General features: G+C 39.4%; 1 protein-coding gene across 2 annotated transcripts; it reads left to right on the plus strand.

The window, feature by feature from the left end:
* The first annotated feature begins 394 nt into the window (after window positions 1–394).
* LOC139462300 (thrombospondin-1-like) lies at window positions 395–27,638 on the plus strand. 2 transcript variants are annotated; one of them, XM_071243926.1, is made up of 9 exons: window positions 395–1,896; window positions 2,146–2,254; window positions 13,800–13,965; window positions 15,543–15,638; window positions 20,240–20,410; window positions 21,357–21,527; window positions 23,114–23,287; window positions 24,758–24,931; window positions 25,378–27,638. In XM_071243926.1, exons 4-9 carry the CDS (start codon window positions 15,563–15,565, stop codon window positions 25,452–25,454), a joined length of 843 nt encoding a protein of 280 aa, XP_071100027.1. In that variant the 5' UTR covers window positions 395–1,896; window positions 2,146–2,254; window positions 13,800–13,965; window positions 15,543–15,562; the 3' UTR covers window positions 25,455–27,638. The 2 variants fall into 2 exon arrangements, with proteins under 2 accessions (XP_071100027.1, XP_071100028.1); XM_071243927.1 differs by lacking the exons at window positions 395–1,896; window positions 2,146–2,254 and adding an exon at window positions 9,860–9,874.
* Window positions 27,639–27,959: the final 321 nt, after the last annotated feature.

Raw genomic sequence — 27,959 nt, forward strand, 5'->3', positions numbered from 1 at the left:
ATGGTGGTAGGCCTTTGTGGGAGGGAAAAATGTGGGGACAATATTCCTTTTATTGATCACATATATTATGTATGTCAGACCAAGTCTTTTGTACTGACTTTCCAATGTAGAAATGATAGAAATGTTGTCCAGAGAAATATAGAGGCACTGCACAAGACAATGAAACGATTTGCTTGTTCCACCCACTAGGCGACGACGACGTTGGCGAGTGGAGCCAGTGGAGTCCTGCAGCATGCACAGCCACCTGTGGTCCAGGCCAAGAGGGAAGCGTGGAAAGAAGCAGAAGCTGTATTACGCCGGCCAATAATATCAGCTGTACGGCCGCACTAACAGAAACCCGAATGGGAAACTGCGGCCTCCCTATATGTCCAGGTAAGTGTCCATCCATCTGAAACCGTAATTGCCACTTGGATGCTGGCGTTTGGGCTGGACATTCTTAGTTTTTCATAACACTTGTTGTCATCACCGATGTTCAGTGATCTGTTCATATATTTTTTACCACTATTTGAAACCGTTTACGCCCAATAGGATCCGTTACGGTAGATGTTCGAGATGGGTCATTCTCTGTTTTTGACATTTCATGTTTGCATCCATGTATACAATTTACAGAAGAAAAAGAGTGTCTATTTACCTTTGATTTATGATAACAGTTTACTCTCTGAGTGATAAACAAAGTTCCGATTTTGTGTTCTGATATATTGCGATTAATGTAGAACCAGAAGAGAGTAACTCCTTGCCTATATAAGATAGTATGATGTACAACCCCAACGGTGTAAATGTCCGTGTGAGAGATGCAAGTTTTGAATGTGAACACTGATGCTTACTGCATGTTTCGCTTCTTTCCAATTTAACAAGATATAGAATAATAGATCTCACCTACAGCTGTAGGTCTTCCAGCTAAATTAGTCAGCTTTCCTAACTTGCCTTCAATGACATGGGATGTTATTATTACTGCATCGCTGTTGACACCATGCTTGATATCTTCGCATTTACCACATCAACCATTTAAATACATTGAACATTGAAATATATTTGCTACATCCTAAGATTTGATTAAAAAAACGTCTGTATGTTGTTATTATTGATGCATCTAATAAGTATAATTGTTTTCCTGTGTCAGGTATGAGCATAATATATCTTCACAATATTTACTTTACTGTATGTTTTAATCGTACTATGTATGAATTTACACAGTTTATCCTATGGTCATTTTGTAAAGTTTCATGGATGGAAGTACACAACCTTTGCTATGCTATATCTTCATTTATTCTATGTATTAATACTAGTATACACACTCTTTGCCAGGAAATAATGTTGATCATATACTGCATGTATGTACACAATCTTTGCTTTGCTATAATTTGAATTGTTCAATGCATGAACGTATACAATCTTTGCTATGCTACATCATAAATTATTCATTACATTAACATATACAATCTTATGACTGGTATATTTTGAATTATTTCATGCATTAATGTTGACAATCTTTGTATTTCGTATTGTGAATGAGTATCTGTATAAACAATATACAAAAACGTTTGTTGGGCGATATATTGCAATGGTGAATGAATGAATGTACATAATCTTTGCTATGCCTTATTTTAAATTGTTCTATACATGTATGATTATCTGTATAACAAATATTTAAAAACGTTTGCTATGCAATATATTGTATTGTTTAATGAATGAATGTACATAATCTCTGCTGTGTTAAATTTGAAATTCTTCTTCACATGAATGAACACAATCGTAAGCTACACCTACACTTCAAGTCGAAGACACAACGCAACAGACCTGTCAACATCAACGATTCAACCGTAGAGATGTCCAACCGGAAGTGCCGGTCGATAGCCATGTGACCAATGTTACCTCAGATGTTCACTGTTCTTTAACGTACGTATTACATGGATGCTTTGGCCATTCGACTGGAATGAATACTTATGGACCGAGATATATTCTTTCTTTAACTGTAACATTTCCAAATTAGCTTAATACACATAATACAGTGTGAAAGTCCTTCACAAGAAGGAAATCAGTTATAAGTTTGTTTGCAACGTGACATACCACGTGTTATCCGTACATATCTATGATGTCACCATGGCGTCGTTTCGAAGATAAGTATGTTTTTCTTTTCTTTTGCAGTACACTACCTTATCATATCCACGATCCAGTCCTGAAGCAACATGATGATTGATCAAAGCTTTGTATTGAAGAAGACCTGATGATTCATCCTCCATATCTAGAGTAAGGAGTAAGTCCAAATTCACAATTCATAAGGTATTCTTCTCTCCGTTGGACATGGGAAGTAAAATTAAGTAAGCAAGCATACACCTCAGAAACCTATCCAATCTGATAATCAAGGGTATGCTAATCTATTGCATTAACCTGGGAGTCACAGGAGGCAGTTAGATTCAGCAGCATAAGCTATTCACATGTAGCAACTCTCTCGTAGTCATTCATATTGGAGCAATATCAGGATGGGGGACAATTAGGAAATCGGGCCCGGTACTTCGGCGTGACGGGCGAACACTTTAACCTATAGGCTACCCTGCTGCCCCATGCATCTTTGAATTCACAAAACGCGTAACCTAAAAGATACCTACATGTGAGACCAACAAAGGTGACTAGGCAACAACGATAATGATGTAAATAAATGCGACAAAATCTGTCCATAATCATAAGAAATGTCTGGTTAAAGCAGAGTCTATTGCAGGATTCCGACTTAATCTTGACCATGTGATTATGAATCACTACTAGGTCATTGCGGTCGCTTATACATCAAATGTGGAAACTCTCCTAAATGTCTACATTAAGATTTTTTAAAGCTTTCCTATGACCTGGAATATTGTAACCCTGATCAAACAAGTTTTGAGAAAGAGTCGTATGGCACTCGTTGAAATCTTTGTAGAAAGGGCATGCTTGATCGTACCTCAAAACTTTTCTGTTACTCTCACTCTGAATGGCCAAGTAGATTTACGAATTTGGATCTATTTCTAGTATGATACATATGAATCCCGATTTGTCAATAACAATTAACAAATGTGACTTAATCATTCAAGGGTAATTCCTGAACATTAGGAATGTCAATGTCAACACTCATTTCCTCGATTAGAATTTCAGGATGCTACACATGGCAATCACGTCGTCGTTTGTAGAAAATAATGACTTCATTGCTGCTTATTAAACAAAAGAGTTAACCTGCTACAATATCATTTATTTTATGAATATATGATGAACTGTTACAACAGGTGAAATGACAATTCAACAATCTTTACGCAGTACATTGGGAAATACACTGAGAAATTAACAGAAGCAAAGCGTTTTATGAATAAGCCTATTCGAATGTAAAAAATACATTTTCAACAGCATACACGATTAACAACAGTCGCTATTTCATGTCTTCTCACTTTGATAATATTCAATTTCGATCTAAACACAAATTGTCGAAGATCTAGAAATCTGATAAATGTAGATTCATGAATGTCAGCGAAACGCTGACCATGGTAAAAAAGTCTGCAAAACCATTCATTATTGTACTCCTTTGAAAGTTGAGTCCCTACTATGGTGGCCTAACTTTGGTTGCTGGTGATTCACAGCCCATCATTACAATGTATTGTTGTTGAGAGTCACAATAATATGGTTGTATACTTGTTTTAAATTTATACCTGTGCCTTTACTGTCCTTTGTCGACATATGTTATCGTCTATAATTATGTATTAATACTGTAAACTGGATTTGGTCACGACATGGCTGAAATACTGCCGATGTGACTATAAATCTTAACTCACTCACTCACTGAAAGTTGAAAATAACCTGAAATACAGAATGTTACGAAACACTAAACATCATTCAAGAAAAACTAGATGAATATGTTGCGTCTTGAAATCACGAAAAACATCTCACTGATCTTTGGCCATTTTTCAGTCATGATAAAACGTGAACGTTAGATCATTACCAGACACGTGAATAAATAATTAAGTGATGGATCCAGTGACACGATAGCGAATTTGCTGATTTTGTTGAAACTGAAAACGATATGTCAATATTTAGTTGTGTGCTGCTTTGAACAAGAGCAGATGGCTTGCTGCCAATAAGTAAAGCAAAACGTTTTAGAAATAAATATGTTCGTTTTGCAACACAGGTAGGGTCAGTTTTATGTCTCGGCCCAAACATTACTTTTGTCGCTATTAATGACACTCGGGACATACATAAGTGTACATGAAGATAAAATATATTTAAACATGCTAATGAGCCTTACCTATTTGTGGAATGAGCCATGTAATTGAACGTGGTGACTCACGTCCGATGACCATAGATTGCCTGTAATTCATAAACACAATCATACAACATTGTGACAATACATTCACCATCACTCAGGGTCTCCGCTCACACAATTCAAACAAAACCATTTTTATATATATATACACACACAACCAACTGACAAAAGCAGACGTTTAATAACTATTTTTAACTCTAATCAGAACATTTGTTGCAACTTTCTACACAACCACATGGACTTTAGGTTTGACTTAGTTGACAAAACATCAGATACTTTAGATACTTAAATACATTTTTTAACCTTATCAGTTTTAACAAGATACAAAATGACATTTATTTCTAAGAAACAACATACTTAATGAACATGTAAAAGACATAATAAATCTAAACATAATTTAGTGTTTAAGTATTTAACTGACCTGTTGAATCCTACTGCCACCTTGTTGTTGCCTGTGCGGTGCTGTGATTGTGAGTTGGTTAGATTGGTGCAAAGAAGACTATCTTAGTTTTTTAAATTAGCCAATGAGAAGTTAAGAATTAGGGTCAGGTGATAAACAACTTTCATCCTGGATCCAGAATGAGGCAATACTCTTGATCCAGCATTATACTTTACATAACTCTGACGTCATAACCATTCAGATGAATGAAATTCATAGGAACTAATGATAAACAAAATCAAATGTCAATCTAATTGACATTTCGCTTAAAACCACAAACATTAGAATACTGCCACCAACCATCAATATTTTTAACAACCTTTTTATGACTTATACATTATTTTTATTCATATTTTACCTTTAAACCATGAAATATGAAACACCATGTTACATCCAATACTTGTAAAATAGATATATACAAAGACACCAAATTATGACATTAAAATACCCTCAAAATGTCACTGCTACACACTACCCCCCTATCAATAAATGACGTCCCCGTCATCTATCATTTATCTTTGACGACGGATAAAAGAACATCTGATACCTTAGAAGGCAATGTGTCAAAAGTTCCACTGGTTGCCAGATGTTCTAGAAATCTTGCTTTCTCCAGCCAGTCTGGTGGTCGACCTGTTTGTGACATGACAAACTCACCACTAGTTTGCCATGCAGGTTTCCGTGTAATTCTGTCTGATCGTCTGGGCCGACTTGGGGGAATAGGTTGCACAGGAGGTCCAGTCCTTGCATTGTTCACTCCAGATGTCTCGGGACTACTTTTAGTCTCTGTTTCAAGATTTTCTGGCATGACGTCCATGACAGTTGCAACATCACTGATGTGGTCTACATCAGCCACATCCGGGACAGTTGCAAGATCTGTGACATGAGCACCATCCGTTGCAATGCCATTGGCAGCATCGGAGACATCTGTGATATTGGCAAGATCCGAAACGACCTTAACATCCATTACATCTTGATCTTCAGTGACTGATGTGGACTCTGATTCTGATGGAGAATCACCAATACGATCAACTTCCACTGATTCAGTTTCTTCCTCAGTTCGATCTTGTACAAGATCTTCAACATGGATTAAATCACCTTCATCCTGTTGCTTCATTTCCGTCAGTTGAACTTCAGCACCAACCATGTTACCTGTGGATGTATCACTGGCTGAAGAGACAGAATCAATATGAGGAGTAGATGAAACTGACAAAATAACCTCGTCATGGTCTTCATCATGTTCCAGTATGTCATCTGGTTTGTCTGTCACAGTTTGAATACTCGTTCTCTTTCTTGGTTTTGGTTTAGGTCTTACGGTTTCCATTGCAACACTTCCAATAGGGAGGAGATGATTCTGATGCAAAGTTCTTATTCGACCCTCTCCATTCTCTGGCTCCACTACAAACACGGGTATAGTGGGATTTGGGTGTCCTTTGACAATGTATGCATCATCCTCCCACCGGTCTGCTAGCTTATGTTTACCTTCGAAGGCAAGGGCTTTTACCAGTACTCTATCCCCAACATGGACAGCTGCTCCTCTTGCTCGCTGATCATAGTTCTGCTTTTGCTTTCTCTTAGACTTCCTGGTGATGTTAGAGGCCAATTCATATGATTTCTTTAGTCTGTCACACAGAGACTTTGTGTATAATTGTAACGACTGGTTGGCATGGTCTCTGTCAATTCCAAATGCAAGGTCTATCGGCAATCTTGGATGACGTCCAAACATTAAATAAAAGGGAGAATGACCCGTAGTTTCATGTTTGGTACAGTTGTAGGCATGAACTAGAGGAGAAACATGCATCTTCCAATCCTTCTTTTGATCAGGTTCAAGGGTGCCAAGCATATTCAAAAGTGTTCTGTTGAAGCGCTCTGTCTGGCCATTACCCATAGGATGGTACGGTGTTGTCCTCGACTTCTTCATTCCGGTAATTGTACACAGCTCCTCAATCAGACGACTTTCGAAGTTTGCACCTTGGTCCGAATGGATTCGGGCTGGTAAACCATAATGTACTACAAAGTGATTAAGAAATGCTTCTGCTGTTGTACGGGCAGTCATATTTCTTGTTGGAACAGCCTGAGAATACTTAGTGAAGTGATCCGTAATTACAAGGATGTGCTGATAGTTCCCCTTCGAAGGTTCCAAGGTAAGAAAGTCCATAGCAACTAACTCCAATGGATATGTGGTCTCGATATTCACTAAGGGAGCTCTGGTATTTGTTGTTGACTTTCGGCGTAAACATCTCTGGCATTCCTTCACCCATTTCTCAACTTGACTTGCCATTCCAGGCCAATAGAATCGCTCTCTTACCAAAGCCAATGTTCTATCCCGTCCTAAATGACCAATATCGTCATGAAGACTCTTGAGAACTTGGGCACGGAGATGATAAGGAAGTACCAACTGTTCTGCAAGTTCATCATCCATGGTAGTCACTCTGTATAGCACACCTTGCTTGAGTTTAAGGTTGTCAAATCTGCGAGAAAGGGATGTAAATTCACTGGATTGCATGTAATCATTTCTTGGCTTTTGTCCTGTTCTGACCCATTTGATGACATCTGCAAGTGTCGGATCACAAAACTGTTCATGTCTCCAATCCTTTGGAGACATGCTCTTCAGGTCATGACCTGTATCACCAACATCTACCGACTCTGAGGACATGCTTAAACACTCAACATAATTGGGTGCAGAAACAGACTGACAGATAGCCTTGACAGATTCTGAGGAAATCTGATTATCTGCAGGCTCTGTTGCATGATCTCCTGGAATCCTTGACAGCACATCTGCATCAATATTTGATTTTCCAGGTCGGTATTTGACATCAAAATTGTAAGCTGACAAGGCAGCTAGCCATCTGTGGCCAGTTGCGTCGAGCTTCGCGGTAGTCAGAATATATGTCAGTGGGTTGTTATCTGTATATACAGTGAATTGATTGCCAAAGAGGTAATCATGGAACTTCTCAGTGATTGACCATTTCAATGCAAGAAACTCCAATTTGTGGGCTGAGTAGTTGTGCTCCGACTTTGACAATCCTCGGCTGGCATAGGCAATGACTCTCTGCTTCCCGCCTTGATTCTGGTATAGAACAGCACCTAGGCCACGTTGACTGGCATCGGTATGGAGTTCAAAGGGGATTGAGTAATCACAGTAACCGAGTACCGGCGGCGATGAAAGTCTATCCTTCAACTCCTGGAATGCTGCTTCCTGAGGATCTCCCCAAATTCAGTCCACTGAAGGTTTTCCTTTCTTGTCTTTCGGGCTAGGCATTAATTGGGATAGAGGCTTCGATATCTTAGAGAAATTCTCTACAAACCGTCTGTAGTATCCTGCGAAACCTAAAAACTTCCTTACATCAAAAGGGTTAGTAGGTCGTGGCCAATTTCTGATTGCTTCTACTTTTGCAGGATCTGGTTCAACTCCATCCTTGGAAATGACATGTCCAACATAGGCAACTTTCTCTTTGAAGAATTCACACTTATCTGGAGCCAGTTTTAAGTTGCATTGGCGCAGGCGTTCAAAAACTTTGGTGAGACGTTCTAAGTGTTCCTCATAGCTATCAGCAAATATGATAAGATCATCAATGTATATCACACAGATTGATAAATGCAAATCTCCAAGACAATCTTGCATGAGACGCTGAAATGTTGCCGGACTGTTGCAAAGTCCAAACGGAAGCCTATTATACTCAAAGAAACCTAAAGGGCCAACTGTAAAAGCAGTGCGCTCCTTATGTTCTTCTGCAAGTTCGACTTGGTAATACCCAGACTTCATGTCCAACTTAGTGTAAAACTTACTGCCAGCTAGACAATCTAAAATTTCCTCTATCCTTGGTAAAGCAAAACTGTCCTTAATAGTTGAATTGTTTAGTTGTCTGAAGTCCACGCACATTCTAAGTTTTCCATTCTTCTTCCTACACAGGACAATGTTAGAAGCCCAAGGACTATGTGATCTACGTATAACTCCACATGCTAGCAACTGTCTAAGATGATCTTTCACCTCTTGAAACATGGCTGGGGGAATACGTCGATGCCTTTGTTTAAAAGGAGTTTTATCCATTAACTTGATACGATGTTGTACTGCAGTTGAATGACCAAGATCTAATTCCCCACTTGAAAAGACATCAATGTACTTTGAGATAAGTTTAACACCTTTATCTAGTTCTTCGGGGGTAAGTCCTTTATCATTGACATCAATAAGGCTCAAAATAGACTCAGTATTGTATGACTGACTCAGCTTGGACTCTTCTACAGATACTGGTTGAATTTCACAGAGTACAGCTCTGGGTGGAATAACAACAGTACGAGTGGTAACATTTGACAAGTGCACCTGGATTGGATCCTGCTTCCTATACTTGTACAACATAAGTGAAGGAGAAACATCGATGTCTGATGGAATAGTTGAACTCTGACATGACTGTAGTGTACCAAGAGCTTGAGGATAACTGATTTCCTTGTCAACATAACCCTGGATAATGACTTGTGAATTTGGTGGAATAACCAGTCCTAACCTCCAATCATTCTTCGCTAGCTCCTTCTCACTAATGACCATATTCCTAAATGTCAAATACCATGGGGTATGAAGTGATGCTTTCTGAAGAAATCTAGTACCCACTGTTGCCTTACATCTCTCCATCAAAGATGACAAGATATTAGTACCCAAAAAGATTGGCACTGACAAGTTATATCTACTGTCTGTGACAACTAATAGTAAACAAGGCAAAGTGTCCATTGAATCAAGGCCTGGGGCTAACAACTCACTCTCAATATACCCTAGGTATGGCAATGTTCCACCATCTGCGCACTCTATGTCCAAAATACGGTCAAGTTGATGCATTGGAAGATGAGATAATTGATGCCTGTAGAATGATTCACTAACAGTAGACACTGTGGAACCTGTATCAAGTAAAGCTTTGCATACTTTACCTCCCACTGTGACACTGGCTTCATTCGCTTTCCCGATCAATCCTTCTGGAGTTGTGGTAGGCGTTGTCTCTGGTTTGCTTGTGGATTGGCCCATGAATCGCCTGCCTCCATGGGCCTGTGCATGTTTAAAGTCCAGTTGTGGTCCATGATAACCCTACATCCACGCCACAAATGACCTATCTGTCCACATTTCCAACAGACAATACCCTGCCTACCATCTGGAGGAACAGCTCCCTGATAAGGTAAGTGTGAAGGACCATATGTAGGATGACCTCTAGCGCTGAACTGACCCCGTCCATTATTGTTCCAATGAGACATATTAGATCTGCCACGAATAGAAAATGAGCCACGATCTGATCTGCCTCCTCCTCTAGCTCCTGAAGGAGATGGCGTGGGAGTGAGAGTGGGAATGTCAGCTAATTGCCTTTTAATGGCACCAAACTCTGCTGTTAATTGTTGAACCATACCCTTCAATTCCTGGTAATCACTGTCAGATTTAGCAGCCATTTTAGAAGGAATTGGCTTCTTTAAAGATTCTAGGGGCTTCCTCTGATTCAACTCAAATTCAATCCTTCTAATCGCTACACGCAACTTATCAAAGTCCTCAATAGCATCGTACTTGTGGCCAGATACATCCTTCAAATTTGGTTTAAGACCTTGCCAGAAAACACTCCTGAGGGCTTGGTTAGCCTCACTAGGTGATGACTTACTACTCTGTCTAGCCTTAGCATATAGGTCTTCAAGTCGGCAACCCCAAGAAGAAACATCTTCTTCTGCCATCTGTTTGGCACTATAAAACCTTGCCATCAGGGATTCACTTTCCTCACAGCTGCCATAAACACTTGTAAGTTTAGCTAACACGGAATCAAGGGAAGACTGCAGACCTAAAAGTGAAGCAGCTTTACCAGCTTTACCCTTCAGAGAGCGCCTAACAGCCTCAAATATGACATGTTTAGGATAAGCACTCTCAGCCAAGAGACACTCTACCTCATAGCGCCATAAATCATAAGAAGCCTCACCCTTTCCAGCTTCACCAAAGAAAGATGACAACTTAGGAGTCTGACTTAAAGTGACTACAGATTTACTAATGTCTGCCTGAGTAACAGGAGTAAACTGAGGACCTTTACTCTCTAATGGGTTAGCATCTGATTGAAAAGCCTTAGTAACCACAGAACCTTTGTTACCCCATGTACCTTCAGAATCAGCCTGAATACCACCGGGCAATTTCCCTACCGACTGCAAATAGGAAACCATCCAATCCTGAAAATGTTCAGGGCTATCTACCACAGGTACTACACCCATCTGCTTCAAAGTATCGCTAAGTCCAGTGAGACTAAGCTCGCCTACATCTGACTCTAAGGCTGGCATGATATCAGACCCTGGTTGCTCCTTCTGTTCTGGATCCTCCTCCTTGATACCTGCAAATCCCTCCATGTCTTATAGACCTAACTGCCCAACTACAAAACTAAGTACCAGTACACTTATCCAAACACCACTAAAAGCCGTCTACAACGCAAAACAAATGCTGCATGGGAGTTAACTTAAAACTTAGGTGTGCTGTACCAACTAAAGGGTTAGTTGAGTGATGAGTGCCTAAACAAAAAGAGTAAACGGGCAACAACAAGTATAATATTGGGTGCCTTGAAACTAAACTGTATTATTACCTAGTTGAGATTGGATAAATAATTAAATTGACTAAGTACTATTTAGGTAATTTAGTTAATATAAAACCAAGTTTGTTTTGATATACTAATTAAAGTGTAATTAAAGTGTACCTATATGTAACTATATAACTGACTAAGACCTAACACAACACAGGGACTACACACCAGTGACCAAATTCATCATTCAATCACACATGTCACAATGTAACCATACGCATACCACACATAACAAAGGCAAAAAAACGAACCTATAAAATAAACATGGGCAATATGAGATCAATCAGGGCAACTACTAAATTCATTTTTGTTTCACAACCCGTAGATACACAAATATCACAGTCTTCAGATGCAATGTAAATATATATAAAAGTCAGACAATATAAAATATCACAGAATCAGTAAATGTCCAATACACCATGTCAATCTGTAATGTTCACTGGATCCCTGCTGTACGTTAAAAGTTCAATGCTGTAAAATGTTCACATGATTGTATAAACAATCTATTGATCCAGTGTTCATGGTGAGTTCAGCAAAGTAACATTATCACAGCACGCTAATTAAAACAGGGAAAATAGATATCACAAGGCAAAGACAGGTAACTCACAGCAAGGCAGATCACATGATGTAAACAAGTCAACTTCCGGTCATCATCAGATCAACATCCGGTCAACATCAGATCAACTTCCGGTCAACATCAGATCAACTTCCGGTCAACATCAGATCAACTTCCGGTCAACATCAGATCAACTTCCGGTCACCATCAGGTGCAGATCCTATCTGAATAATTTCCTCACCGGGGGCTCCAAATGTTACAGCTGGTTTGACGCCAATATATGACTTGCTGTGGGGTTGTGATCGGTTTTTATTCAGATGAAGAAACGTTGCAATGACGGAATGGAGAAAGGGAGAAAATGGCCCTGAAACAATTACAACAGAATAGAAACGGCCATACATTATATCAGTTATACATTCATATCACAAGTAGCTTATATAAAGAATACATTAATACTATGGTATCTCATAATACATTGTAAATTGTTACAAATTAATCCATTAGTGATGACACATGTTATCACGCCAAGGGAGACAATTTCCCGCCAAATACAACATTTTGCCCACATACTCAAAATTAAAACAATATTTACACATATACCTAATATACACATAATTCCACAAGTAAGCTGACGTACATTTAAATAAGCACGTAGTAACCATCAAAAGCTACATACAAAGTGTACATGAAGATAAAATATATTTAAACATGCTAATGAGCCTTACCTATTTGTGGAATGAGCCATGTAATTGAACGTGGTGACTCACGTCCGATGACCATAGATTGCCTGTAATTCATAAACACAATCATACTACATTGTGACAATGCATTCACCATCACTCAGGGTCTCCGCTCACACAATTCAAACAAAACCATTTTTATATATATATACACACACAACCAACTGACAAAAGCAGACGTTTAATAACTATTTTTAACTCTAATCAGAACATTTGTTGCAACTTTCTACACAACCACATGGACTTTAGGTTTGACTTAGTTGACAAAACATCAGATACTTTAGATACTTAAATACATTTTTTAACCTTATCAGTTTTAACAAGATACAAAATGACATTTATTTCTAAGAAACAACATACTTAATGAACATGTAAAAGACATAATAAATCTAAACATAATTTAGTGTTTAAGTATTTAACTGACCTGTTGAATCCTACTGCCACCTTGTTGTTGCCTGTGCGGTGCTGTGATTGTGAGTTGGTTAGATTGGTGCAAAGAAGACCATCTTAGTTTTTTAAATTAGCCAATGAGAAGTTAAGAATTAGGGTCAGGTGATAAACAACTTTCATCCTGGATCCAGAATGAGGCAATACTCTTGATCCAGCATTATACTTTACATAACTCTGACGTCATAACCATTCAGATGGATATTCATAGGAACTAATGATAAACAAAATCAAATGTCAATCTAATTGACATTTCGCTTAAAACCACAAACATTAGAATACTGCCACCAACCATCAATATTTTTAACAACCTTTTTATGACTTATACATTATTTTTATTCATATTTTACCTTTGAACCATAAAATATGAAACACCATGTTACATCCAATACTTGTAAAATAGATATATACAAAGACACCAAATTATGACATTATAATACCCTTAAAATGTCACTGCTACATATACATTTACAAAATGTCGGTGCCGTGAAATAACATGATATGATTATGATAAAGATGTCAAATCATATTTAATGAGGTGTTAGTTAAATTTATAAACATAGCATGTCACATGTACCAGGAAGAAGTGTAGTAGATAGTTCTATTATATTTCTTCCTTGTACATGTGACATGCTATGTTTATAAATATTTATTACTCGTACATGAATGGATATTACACACGATGCATTCAATTACCTTCGTTGCACCTTTTGTTAGATATTGCGTAAACTGGTTTGCAAGTCACGATCCAAGTTTATTTTAGGACGGTGTTTATCAAAACCACCCATGCACAAGGAAACTCGGATCAAACACATTCAAAACCTGAATTGTGTGACCAACGAAAGCCATATAGGATCATGGTGTAACGGCGGTTGTTTCACCCGACTCCGTAGACTCATTTGAAGAAGCTATCCAACAAGGTGTCTCAGGTAAATATTGCTGATAACTGATTCCTGGTGTCGTATGATATACAAGACTCTTGAATATGAATTAACATGCACCTACATTGGCCTATATATTTGTAGTCTTTGAATGGCATTTAGAAGTGATACACATAAGGAAGGGAATTGATGGATGTGAACTTCTTTACTATAACGAAACATAACGTTTTGGAGTATATGCTTACTCCTTCACCATTCACCTGATGAAGGAGTAAGCATATACTCTTAAACCACAGGCCCCTGAAGCAGGATAGTGATATAACTGAAACACTGGACCCATATATATAAATAGACAAGGTACGTCACTCGCCATCTTGGCCGAAGTTGAAATCGGCTGTATCGTTTAAATTACATGGAAATGTGTGCATGTCATGTTCACAATACCTCCACACCTCCCTCCAAATACGACCTGCATGCCACAAACCTTTATTTTTGGCAATTTATTACCTATATCGGGCAATTTTATCGACATATTGGCTCAGTCGCGGCTGTGGGTCACGGAAGTATACAAAAATCTCCGCGCTCAATGGCCTCGAGCGCTCTGATTGGTAAATATCCCCATGTGCGTTTGTTATGGTTGGAGCGCGGACCAATCACAGCACTCGACGCCATTGTGCGCGGAGATTATTTGTTTACTTCCGTGACCCACAGCCGCGACTGAGCCAATATGTCGATAAAATTGCCCGATATAGGTAATAAATTGTCAAAAATAAAGGTTTGTGGCATGCAGGTCGTATTTGGAGGGAGGTGTGGAGGTATTGTGAACATGACATGCACACATTTACATGTAATTTAAACGATACAGCCGATTTCAACCTCGGCCAAGATGGCGAGTGACGTACCTTGTCTATTTATATATATGGGTCCAGTGTTTCAGTTATATCACTATCCTGCTTCAGGGGCCTGAGTCTTAAACGTTGTGTTTCGTCATAATAAAGAAGTTGGCATCCATAGATTCTCTTCCTCATATATATTTGTATTTGTGTAATGATTTTGTTTTTTGACTGGCTAATGTTTAAGAAAGGACTGATCTGTAGTCGTTATTTATCGTGCAATACAACACTGGAGGGAGAATATACCATGAGTGACGCAGCCCCGGTTACTTCCTGATGTGTTTTATTGTACGATAAACAACGACGACGAGTTGTCCAAGTAAGGATAAGTACTTATGGATGAACAACTTCTTTCTTACAATTAAGAGCGACGTTTCGGTGTAGGTTTCTTTTTTTTAAGAGTGTATTTGTACCTTTTCTCCCAATTCCGATTGTAAGATCTCTTACATTAATGGATGCGTTCGTTCAGCCACAGTGTTTATCTGCGTTGCCCAGCTACATCTATGGGGAACAACTTACTAGACACTGCCCTCTAAAATATAAGGTCGTCCAATTTACGACGTCATCAATTTGCAATTACAAGTTCGAGTCTCCAGAAATGACGTAATGATAGAACACTGTTTTATCGTGAAACAAGCAACATACTTGATGCTTCTTTGAGATTTATCGCGGAACTACCTTATACATTTTGATATTTCATTTTATCGTTACAAAACTATGTTCATGTTGTAGACTTACACCGATAAAAGACAATGTGGATACCACAGGCCTTGGCAACATTATGGATTATACTAACAGTTGTGTCAAATGCCTCATCTCAAGCGACAGGTATTGTATATGAAACATGTACTGATGGAAATGTAATTATACGTAATTCAGTAACAAACTACAGCAACCCTTTAGATGATTTGGCAACCACTAAAATATAACGTTTTAAGTTTCGATTTTTGGAGACAGTAAATGTTTTGAATTTAACGCCAGTGTTTTCGGGGGCGTCAACATGAGAGAAATGTCACTAGGTCCTTAGGTGTTTTATTCAACAAGATAATGCATACTGGGACACGATTGTATATTGTGTGTCACAACATCGCATGTGATATCCTGTCAAGTGAGAATCTCCTATTCAGGTGTGTGATCATTTTTCGATTTTGCAGACAGCTGTTTTAGCACCTCAACTTTATTTCACTACGTCCTTTGTTGAATATGGTATTTTGCCCTTTCAGTGTATTGAAGCTATACGGTATAGTAACTCCCAATTCTCAACAATAAATACGACAAACCCTTTTCCATATTCACAAGAAATCTCTGCTGAATTGTCCATCGTACGATTCCGACAGCATCATAAGCACGCGTTAATGAATCACTATCAAATAGTGATGATACCAGGTGTTCGTGAAAAGGTGAGCGTATCCTGCCCCACCGGTGGCACCCGGTGTCCCGGTATAAACTCTCCCCCGTACAAATTCTCCCCCCGGAGAGTTTATACCGGTACAGATTCTCCCCCGGAGAATCTGTTCTGAAATAAAATCTCCCCCGGGCGGATATATTTCGCGCCCCCCTCAGTATAAAGTCTCCCCCCTGATTATTCGGTTTGTTGCAATGTCTTTAAGTACTATATTCTTTAAATAGATATCTTTAATGTAAGGAGGGTTGCTTTAAAAAAAGGTATTGAAATATGGTCATAATGAATTGATATTTCAGTATATTTTATTTGGTAACTGTACCTTCCATCCTAAAATAATTATAAGATATATATCATACCAAACAAAGTTGAATGAAATCATGACTTAATGTAACAAATACATGTACGGTTACTGTTGTAACTGAATTCAGAAATCTTATTAATCCTCGCAAACATTCGGTTTTAACACTAACTACTTAAAAACTGTCAACATATCCATGCGCGCCTCCTGCTCAGGCTGTCCGTTATACTCTGATTTAAGATCTAAAATATATTCCTTAAATACAGGCTATACGATTTAAAAATGGTATCAGTGGCTAGAATATCATAGTGCAACCAGGTTTCTGTTTAACACCCCCACACATACAAGTAACTAAATGTATATTTAGATAAATATTTAACCCAGAAAAAATAAAGCAGAGAAAAAAAATAATAAAAAAGTACATAAACAAATAAACATTAAAACCTTGAGGAATGTGAAAAGCCAATGTGTAATGCTAAAGCCGAAGACATGATAAACTGTACCAACATTACAATGTTCCCCGATATGCATGCTTTACCTGGGTTACATACCGGTGATCTAAGTTAGAAATATATGACTGATATAAATTCTTTCAACACGGTAATATCGCATATGCTGGGATTATCTTTTTTCTCTCAAATGTGCTCCATTCAAGAAAATTATATAGAATTATGTATTTACTCTCCCCCATGTATTTTGCTCTTTTATGTAAAAGCTTTTTACACCTTACACGTTGTTTTGATTTTAATGCAAACAAACCAGGCTTTACAATGTATTTTGTTTCAACAGATTTTTAAATATATGAATGGGGATTGACAAACAAGCTTTACTGGCTTATGTAAAAGCCGCCGCCCTTTAGGCTGAGTTTCCATGTGCGCGGTTTGCCACGCGGTTTGTGGCACGTTTAGGAAGGCGGATGAAATGCTATATACAAAAACTATGCTTATAATTTCGGCGACTTAGTTTCCATGTGCGCGGTTTGCGACGCGGTTTGGGGCACGTTTAGGAAGGCGGGTGAAATGCTAAATACAAAAACTATGCTTAAAAGTTCGGCGACTTAGTTTCCATTGTGCGCGGTTTCACCAACTGCAAACCGCTAGGGGCTAGCAGTTGGTGAAACCGCGCAAATCGAAACAGTTCATTTATGGTGTAGTATTTCCATTGGCAAATCGAAACAGTTCATTTATGGTCTAGTATTTCCATAGGCGCTGTTAGGACCGCTCGGCTAAAAACAAGTCGAACAGTGCTCGATTATCTTGAACCGCATGGTAAGCCCAAAATAGCGGTTTGACTAATCAGCATTGATTTTTACTCCATAAACTGTCAAAAAGTATTCATAAAGTATCAGGGGTCATTTCAACTTGCAAAATGATTGACATAGTCCTTTATAGAGCGAGGATTGGGCTGTTTTCTCACCCGATTGACTGACATACAACATTCACATGGTTTAGAATGGTACAATGAATGGTAAAGTATGCAAATTACTCTATTACGCGATATTTCATAAGAAAATATCATATCCCTTTAAAACATAAAAACAATATTTATGAGTCCACATATTGACATAAGACTTTATCACTGTCTTCAATTCCAAAATGTTAGATATAAACTTTCGGACAGTTCAGTTCAAAATTATTCAACCATTAATACATGCAATAATGCACGCAAGTAAAACTTGTTGAGAAGCTGATATTCTCCATCAAAATATACCACAAAGACACCACGTAGCAAAAGCAGTTTTAGAAAATTACAATTGTTGAACTGCATGACAAGTCTATATAAATATATAGTTCGGGGGAGAAAATGTTCCGTGAGTCCTCGTAGAAACACTACGTAAAAACTGTCAACATATCCACGCCGTTATACTCTGATTAAAGATCTAAAATATATTCCTTAATACAGGCTACGATTTGAAAATGGTATCAGTGTAATACCAGGGGCTAGAATATCATGGTGCAACCAGGTTTCTGTTAAACATACAAAATCATAACTATCTAATTCAGCACTGATTAAATCTACTTTAAAATCGACTAAGCCTGCGTACGTTTATATGTATAATCTTTATAAGCAATGTAACCCAAAATATAGATAAATGTGTATCATCTTCCCGAAATGATTAGCATGTAGAATAGATTCAAAAACACCTGTATTGAACAACATCAACCGGCATCGTCAAAGCAAAGTGTGCATGTAATTGTTGGGGCTGGCAGTGAATATTAATGAAGAACATCTTGTTAAAAAGACACACCGAAACTGATTTGCATAACTGATGACCACAACATATTGCAAAATATCAAAATAGTAAAAATGATACAGTTTAACCTCACACTGAAGAGAAAACAAGAACGACACAGAGAAGTAAAATAGTACGTCATATAGAACTGAGATAAAGCATTCTGAGAAGGGATTCATACGTTTCAACTTAAAAATATATTATTATGAAAAACGAAAGGAAAGGTGGGACCCCCCCTCCGAACCCCCCCTCCCAACCCCCCTTCCACACCCTCAAAATCAATGAAATACTAACAAAAATCAACAAATCCCCCCCCCCCCCCCCCCTCACCACACACACACACACACACACAAGTAACTAAATGTTAAACTCAGAAAAAAATAAAGGGGATAAAAAAAATGAATAAAAAAACACATAAACAAATTAACATTAAAACTATTGGCAACTGCATGGCAAGTATTTATAAAACGACAGGGGAGGAAATATTCTGGGGGGAGATTTTATTTCGTAGGGTGGGGGAGAGTTTATTTCGAGAGGGGCGGAACTGTACCGGTATAAATTCGCCGGAGGTAGATTTTATTCTGGGGGCGAATATATTTCGTGACACCGGCACAAACACATGTAAAGGCAAGTCAATTGTTTACCTGAACAAAACATGTTTCATGTTGTATTTTCATAATGACTGCTTTAAAAAAATGTTACAATAAGGACAGTCATTTACCTTCAACCTTTTCTCAAAGAGCATATTATCATTAACGTAATTCTATACTTTAGGCTATCGACACACTTTGTTTTCGTATATTTGTATACACGATAATTTGCAATTGTTTCACTGGAACGGCAAATGTGTACATGATAACCTGTTGGACTAGCAATGTGCCCCCCAGTTAACTAATGCTAAACAACTGAACTTTTTACTACTAAAACATCTCAAACAAATTCTGTTTATCTTCGACCGCCTCCGTGGTCTAGTGGTAGAGCGTCAGCCCGGAGAGCGGAAGGTCCGGGGTTCGATCCCCGGCCGCGTCGTACCAAAAGACGTTAAAAGATGGTACTTGTTATTACCCTGTCTGGCGCTAAACCCAATTTCACCTCACCTCACCTGTTTATCTTCAACATGAATAGATGTGTGGCCTTTCCATACTGAAACACGTGTCAACATACATACTTTTTATGAAAATTGTGTGAGGGCACCCGGTGTCATCACAGATTGTTAGTGATCCATTCATGATTTATCACAACTATTTTGCCTTTACGCCCGATGGAATCTGTTTCGATGGATAATCAATCCTGGTTATATGCTCTGGCGTTATCTATTTTTCAAATCCTCGAGTGAAAACATCCAAATGATGAGGGTGCACAGCGTACATAAGATAAATAAGAACCGGTAACTTCATATTTCGAACCAGTTATGTTTTCCAATATCATATTTAAACCGTTCTATTTGAAACATTTTTTGTTTCATGTTCTTTGTGGTCTTTACAATATTTCAGCTAATAACAGCTGGGGTGTTTGGGGAAATTGGACTGAGTCTTGTCGAAGTACGTGCGGCTCGAACGTCAGAGGTATACAGACTCGAGAGAGGAGTTGCACCGTTGGAACATCGTGTTCGGGCGAAGGCGTTCAAACAAGAACGTCACAGTGTGTCGTGCCAGAATGCCCTGGTGAGCTTCATTGTTGTAAACGGACAGGCAAAAAAAGTATACACCCATGTTCGAGTGAGTGAGTGAGTGAGTTGGGTTTAACGCCGCTTTTAACAGTATTCCAGTTATATCACGGCGTGTCAGCTTAATGTGGGAGGAAAGTCCGAAGTGATGCAGGTCTCAGACGTTTACCACTTCGGTGAAACCCACGAGCACGGGTATGGTGCTGACAAACCTAGAAACATAATTGGGGAGAACCAATTTTCATAACGGTTGTTTTTTGGGGGGTTCATCCAGTTTTCAAGAGTTGACTTTCTTTTTCACGTCAGCTTATGCAACTGTTCTTCGCTTGATTATACTTTAGAAGAAGGAGGGGTTTATTCATAAATAGATGCCACATAGTCCAGAATTCGTTCACATACCTGTTATACACCATGTGCATATACACTAAAGCATACACAAAAATCATATCTTTACATCTGTAATTTCACCGGAACATTTCTTCTGAAATATTTTTACAATGGATCTTTAGTGATTGACATCATGAGCGTCTGTCCCAGCAATTGAGATACGATGACTTACATCAACCAAGTCAGCGAGCCCCACCACCCGATCCCATTAGTCGCCTTTTACGACAATCGTAGTCGCACCGGTGTCGATAGGGCACCCGGTGTCATCAGAGATTGTTAGTGATCCATTCATGATTTATCACAACTATTTTGCCTTTAAGCCCGATGGAATCTGTTTCGATGGATAATCAATCCTGGTTATATGCTCTGGCGTTATCTATTTTTCAAATCCTCGAGTGAAAACATCCAAATGATGAGGGTGCAAAGTGTACATAAGATAAATAAGAACCGGTAACTTCATATTTCGAACCAGTTATGTTTTCCAATATCATATTTAAACCTTCCTATTTGAATATTTTTTTGTTTCATGTTCTTTGTGGTCTTTAACAATATTTCAGCTAATAACAGCTGGGGTGTTTGGGGAAATTGGACTGAGTCTTGTCGAAGTACGTGCGGCTCGAACGTCAGAGGTTTACAGACTCGAGAGAGGAGTTGCACCGTTGGAACATCGTGTTCGGGCGAAGGCGTTCAAACAAGAACGTCACAGTGTGTCGTGCCAGAATGCCCTGGTGAGCTTCATTGTTGTAAACGGACAGTCAAAAAAAGTATACACCCATGTTCGAGTGAGTGAGTGAGTGAGTTGGGTTTAACGCCGCTTTTAACAGTATTCCAGTTATATCACGGCGTGTCAGCTTAATGTGGGAGGAAAGTCCGAAGTGATGCAGGTCTCAGACGTTTACCACTTCGGTGAAACCCACGAGCACGGGTATGGTGCTGACAAACCTAGAAACATAACTGGGGAGAACCAATTTTCATAACAGTTGTTTTTTGGGGGGTGCATCCAATTTTCAAGAGTTGACTTTCTTTTTCACGTTAGCTTATGTAACTGTTCTTCGCTTGATTATACTTTAGAAGAAGGAGGGGTTTATTCATAAATAGATGCCACATAGTCCAGAATTCGTTCACATACCTGTTATACACCATGTGCATATACACTAAAGCATACACAAAAATCATATCTTTACATCTGTAATTTCACCGGAACATTTCTTCTGAAATATTTTTACAATGGATCTTTAGTGATTGACATCATGAGCGTCTGTCCCAGCATTTGAGATACGATGACTTACATCAACCAAGTCAGCGAGCCCCCCCACCCGATCCCATTAGTCGCCTTTTACGACAAGCATAGTCGCCTTTTACGGCAAGCATGGGTTGCTGAAGACCTATCCTAACCCGGATCCTCATGGGTCCGGATCCATTGCCCTGCATAATAATGATATGAAGTTTAGCGCTATATCAGTATCCTCATTATTATTGTTATGCAGATACAAATAGGTAAATGCAGTAAAGAGGGTTTGGTTGATCCTGGCACAGTCAGGCTGGTTAGGCTCATCATCCGCTCAGGGCCCTTGCCCCCTCTTAACGCAGCCCAGACAGCGAATGGGACTTAACCCATGAAGGGCTGCCATATGGAGCCCACCCAGAACTTTTCGGAAAATGTGAAGACTCCCTAACACTGAAGCCTTCCGCATTACCCAGATTGTCAGAAGGGCTGCATTCCTAGCAGCAAACCTAAGGCACCGAGAACAATGGGAAATCGGACAACTTCGTACTTGGGATACAAGCGTGACATTTCGGAAGCGAGGTCCGCATATTTGCCATGTTTTTCCTTAATCTTGTCAATCACATTGGTGTCAAAAGGGACAGAGCATTCAGTGAATTAAATGCTTTCATTGGATGTATGAAAAGGACAAGATCAGGTTTGTTTGCCTGGATACGGGTCTATTCCAAAGAATTTTGTTTCTTTCATTTTCAATGACACCCTCTACATATTCGAGGTCGTCCCATGGATGGACGTCTGTGTCAAAACCACAAGCATGGCGAAGACGGAAATGAAAAGATCGACCCAGGCAATCATGTCGCTTAAGATACCGTGTTTGTGCGAAAGCTGGGCGTCCACTGACGATGTTTTGGGCCGTGTCATTAAATTCATTGCAAAATCTACATTTCCTATCTAAATTTGATGCACAATCACCCATTAACGGTATCGAGTGGGAAGTGACTGGTCCTGAGTAGCAAACAGAAAGGCCAACCGACTTCATCAAAGCGAAGGATTATTGTTATTTTTATTGTTGTTATTGTTATCATTCAGAGGGCAATTGGAGATTTTGGGAGGAATGGACAGAGACATGCTCAGCTACGTGCGGTTCTGGTGTCACGGGAATGAAATCCAGAACGAGAACCTGCAATGACCCATCTGGGACTGATTGTCCTGGACCAAGCAATCAGACAGAGGTGTCACGGTGTAGCCTCCAAGCCTGCACAGGTAGGTTTAATCATTTTGAAGTGATGTATGTTTACACACCCACACCCACACCCACACCCACACCCACACCCACACCCACATCCACACCCACACCCCACACCCCACACCCACACTCCACACCCAATTTTCATAACAGTTGTTTTTTGGGGGGTGCATCCAATTTTCAAGAGTTGACTTTCTTTTTCACGTCAGCTTATGTAACTGTACTTCGCTTGATTATACTTTAGAAGAAGGAGGGGTTTATTCATAAATAGATGCCACATAGTCCAGAATTCGTTCACATACCTGTTATACACCATGTGCATATACACTAAAGCATACACAAAAATCATATCTTTACATCTGTAATTTCACCGGAATATTTCTTCTGAAATATTTTTATAATTGATCTTTAGTGATTGACATCATGAGCGTCAGTCCCAGCAATTGAGATACGATGACTTACATCAACCAAGTCAGCGAGCCCCACCACCTGATCCCATTAGTCGCCTTTTACGACAAGCATAGTCGCCTTTTACGGCAAGCATGGGTTGCTGAAGACCTATCCTAACCCGGATCCTCATGGGTCCGGATCCATTGCCCTGCATAATAATGATATGAAGTTTAGCGCTATATCAGTATCCTCATTATTATTGTTATGCAGATACAAATAGGTAAATGCAGTAAACAGAGTTTGGTTGATCCTGGCACAGTCAGGCTGGTTAGGCTCATCATCCGCTCAGGGCCCTTGCCCCCTCTTAACGCAGCCCAGACAGCGAATGGGACTTAACCCATGAAGGGCTGCCATATGGAGCCCACCCAGAACTTTTCGGAAAATGTGAAGACTACCCAACACTGAAGCCTTCTGCATTACCCACATTGTCAGAAGGGCTGCATTCCTAGCAGCAAACCTAAGGCACCGAGAACAATGGGAAATCGGACAACTTCGTACTTGGGATGCAAGCGTGACATTTCGGAAGCGAGGTCCGCATATTTGCCATGTTTTTCCTTAATCTTGTCAATCACATTGGTGTCAAAAGGGACAGAGCATTCAATGATGTAAATGCTTTCACTGGATGTATGAAAAGGACAAGATCAGGTTTGTTCGCCTGGATACGGGTCTATTCCAAAGAATTTTGTTTCTTTCATTTTCAATGACACCCTCTACATATTCGAGGTCGTCCCATGGATGGACGTCTGTGTCAAAACCACAAGCATGGCGAAGACGGAAATGAAAAGATCGACCCAGGCAATCATGTCGCTTAAGATACCGTGTTTGTGCGAAAGCTGGGCGTCCACTGACAATGTTTTGGGTCGTGTCATTAAATTCATTGCAAAATCTACATTTCCTATCTAAATTTGATGCACAATCACCCATTAACGGTATCGAGTGGGAAGTGACTGGTCCTGAGTAGCAAACAGAAAGGCCAACCGACTTCATCAAAGCGAAGGATTATTGTTATTTTTATTGTTGTTATTGTTATCATTCAGAGGGCAATTGGAGATTTTGGGAGGAATGGACAGAGACATGCTCAGCTACGTGCGGTTCTGGTGTCACGGGAATGAAATCCAGAACGAGAACCTGCAATAACCCATCTGGGACTGATTGTCCTGGACCAAGCAATCAGACAGAGGTGTCACGGTGTAGCCTCCAAGCCTGCACAGGTAGGTTTAATCATTTTGAGGTGATGTATGTTTACACACCCACACCCACGCCCCACACCCCACACCCACACCCACACCCACACCCACACCCACATCCACACCCACACCCACACCCACACCCACACCCCAACATAGCCCTTATTGTGTTGCAAAAAAAGCATAGTTTTTAAAGGTTATTCATTACTTATAAGCAGCAGAATTTCTGTACTTTCAGACAGTATACTTTAATCTTTAAATTAATATGTCACATCATTGTTTGGTTGACAGGCCGGCGTCTCGCGGCACGAGTACTGCCGTGTTGCGCCAGTTTATGCCAAACGAGACTGGTAATTCTCAGACGATGACAATATATATTTTTCGAGCATTCAAAGAGCGCCGCCGTGCCTACATATCATTGCAACTGTACATGGTAAATATGAGGTTAACTAATTGCTCTTTCATTTCAGTGAATGGATCCGGCAAAATGACATTTCAAACGCCGCTATTGGTAGTTGTCATCTTATCCAACCTTCTTGCCTATTAAGGCAGCTGATAACCATGTTGATGCCAAGGGACACATAGAAACTCTCAAGGTCAAACTTGCACCCGGGGCACCCATCCAGCCTTTGTGCACGACCGTGACCTGTGTGCTGTGCACACCACAACGGGCCACCATGCGTCATATCTAAATAGCATATCATCATAATCTTTTCTGTGAAAAAAATGTTTTTTTAGAAATAAAGCGACAAAATCCTTTCCATATCCAATAGAAGTTGATAAAGTATGCAGTATAATTCCGACTATATCATGAGCATGTGTTTATTTTGAATCACTCTCAAATTGTAATGATCCAAGTGTTCGCGATAAGGAGAATGTATCCTGCCCTACAGGTGGCACCCGTCACAAACACATACAAAGGCAAGTCAATTGTTCACCTGAAAAGTCAAATTAGGGAATTGCGTCGGACATCATCTTTGTCACTGATGCGTGACACATTTTTTTCCAGGACAACGATATTTCCCAAAAAATAGATGAAACCGAAGGACACACAATAAGACAAACATTGTATTCAATATGCTAGACAAGTACGTACACATCGATTGTTTTAGAAACACGCAATTATGAAAATCCTGTTTCCATTTATAGCTTAATAACATTCACGCAAAATAGCTGTTATTGTGTTATTGTTTGTGTTTGATTGGCATTCTAACTGTTTGATTGTATTCAAGAAGTTGGTGAGTAAATGAGAAAACATACAGCGTTATGGATAACAACTTCTGGTTTTTGCATTTTGCAACTTTTCAATATTTTGTTGTTGTATTTTGTTGCCTAAAAATCACATCAGGATCCCAATCATAATTATTATTTAATATATTTGTAAAATACAGTCAAACCCTGTTGTTTCGAACTCGGAAGGTCTAATACTCGGTTGATAAATATTTATCACTATTTTTATCCGTATGTGTCGAACTAGATTTGCGGTTGTCACGAACTCAATTTATAATCATTAGAGTTACAAAGAAGCTCAAAGTTCCTTTGGAAGTCGAACACAAAATGTCAGCACAAGTTAGATTATTAATTTTGTTGATTCCAGCTATATGACAGCGGTCTCTAAATAATCGAGTCTGGATCAGACAATCCATTGATTGACATCATGAGCATCGATCCAACGCAATTTAGATACGATGACATGCATCATCCTTGTCAGCGAGCCTGACCATCCAATCCCGTTAGTCGCCTGTTGCGACACGCATACTCTCCTTTTACGACAATCACGGGTTGCTGAATATAGTATTCTACAAGTTAGAATAAGTATCGCGTTAGAATACGCATCAAGTACAATTACCTAAACCTGACATGGCGTCAAACCTCAAAGACAGGAGAGACAGGAAGGCTTCCACGATCAAGTGACATGACTTGTCAGATTACTCAAGACGACTCAAGAAGGCTTCTTCAGCTTTTTGATATGACGGAAAGGCGAAACATGAGGTTTGGCTTTGCCATGCAAACAAAACCCGCTAAACGTCTAGCGTCGACGACGTGAGTTTAGAAAGAGAGGCTACTCCTATTCACACTTTGACCTTCGTCCTTGACCATGACGTAATACACTCGAAAGGGTGACCTTTTACTTCTGCCCAGGTCATCCTAATTTCCCTTCCAAATACATTTTGACACCAACCAAATCAAGCACGCCAAACAATAAAGACGATTAATCACGGGGCCCCGGGGTACATTTACACAAGGTAGAAATCTTTACAATGCTCACGTGGCTATCACTTCAGGTTCCCTAGTCATTACCATTTTTGCATCTCGTTACACATCACGACCATCAACTGACCTTCAAATGTAGGAATGTTTAACACTAAGTTCACCAGAGTGTTCACGCAGTGAGACATCTGTAGAAATCTGCTATAGCCTTCCGAGCATTAACAATTATTTGTTCAAATATTTAAAATGTTTGAATTTGCAATGATTCCCTCTTTATTATTCGTTTCGGTCAAGCGGGGTTCTTGAAACAGCTTGGAAACTGTTTACTAGTATGCATGTCATCGATTGTGTATCAAATTAGTTGATATTCATATACAGTAAACTACGCTTATATCGAACTCAAAGGGGCACTAATTTTAGTTCGTTATAACTGTAGTTCGTTATAGGGATATGTACAGCATGTATACAGCAAATGGCCGGGACCAAAAAAATAAGTTCCTAATATCCGTCAGTTCGTCATAAGCGTGTTCACTGTATTTCAATTATGTTGTAAAGTGTCTTCATTGTTGTGTAAACTTGCATATTCTGCATAAATGATAATTATCATACCTTTTGTAATATATCTCTTTGTTTCAACTACCCGCCTGAGCGCCTTGTCGTGCAAAAATGCGTTGCGTCATCACTGATTTTCAGTGATCCATTCATATTATTTTGTCCCGTTGAATGTGTTTCGGCAGATAATCGAGAGTGTCTGTCGGGAGATATTTAATTGATCGCGCTGACTGCTGACTGCTGACTGCTGACTGTAGTTGAGGTAACGCTGAAATGAATGAACGGGAGG

The sequence above is a fragment of the Haliotis cracherodii genome, unplaced genomic scaffold, assembly GCF_022045235.1.
Source record: "Haliotis cracherodii isolate W230 unplaced genomic scaffold, xgHalCrac1.p SCAF_15, whole genome shotgun sequence".
Lineage (NCBI taxonomy): Eukaryota > Metazoa > Mollusca > Gastropoda > Lepetellida > Haliotidae > Haliotis > Haliotis cracherodii.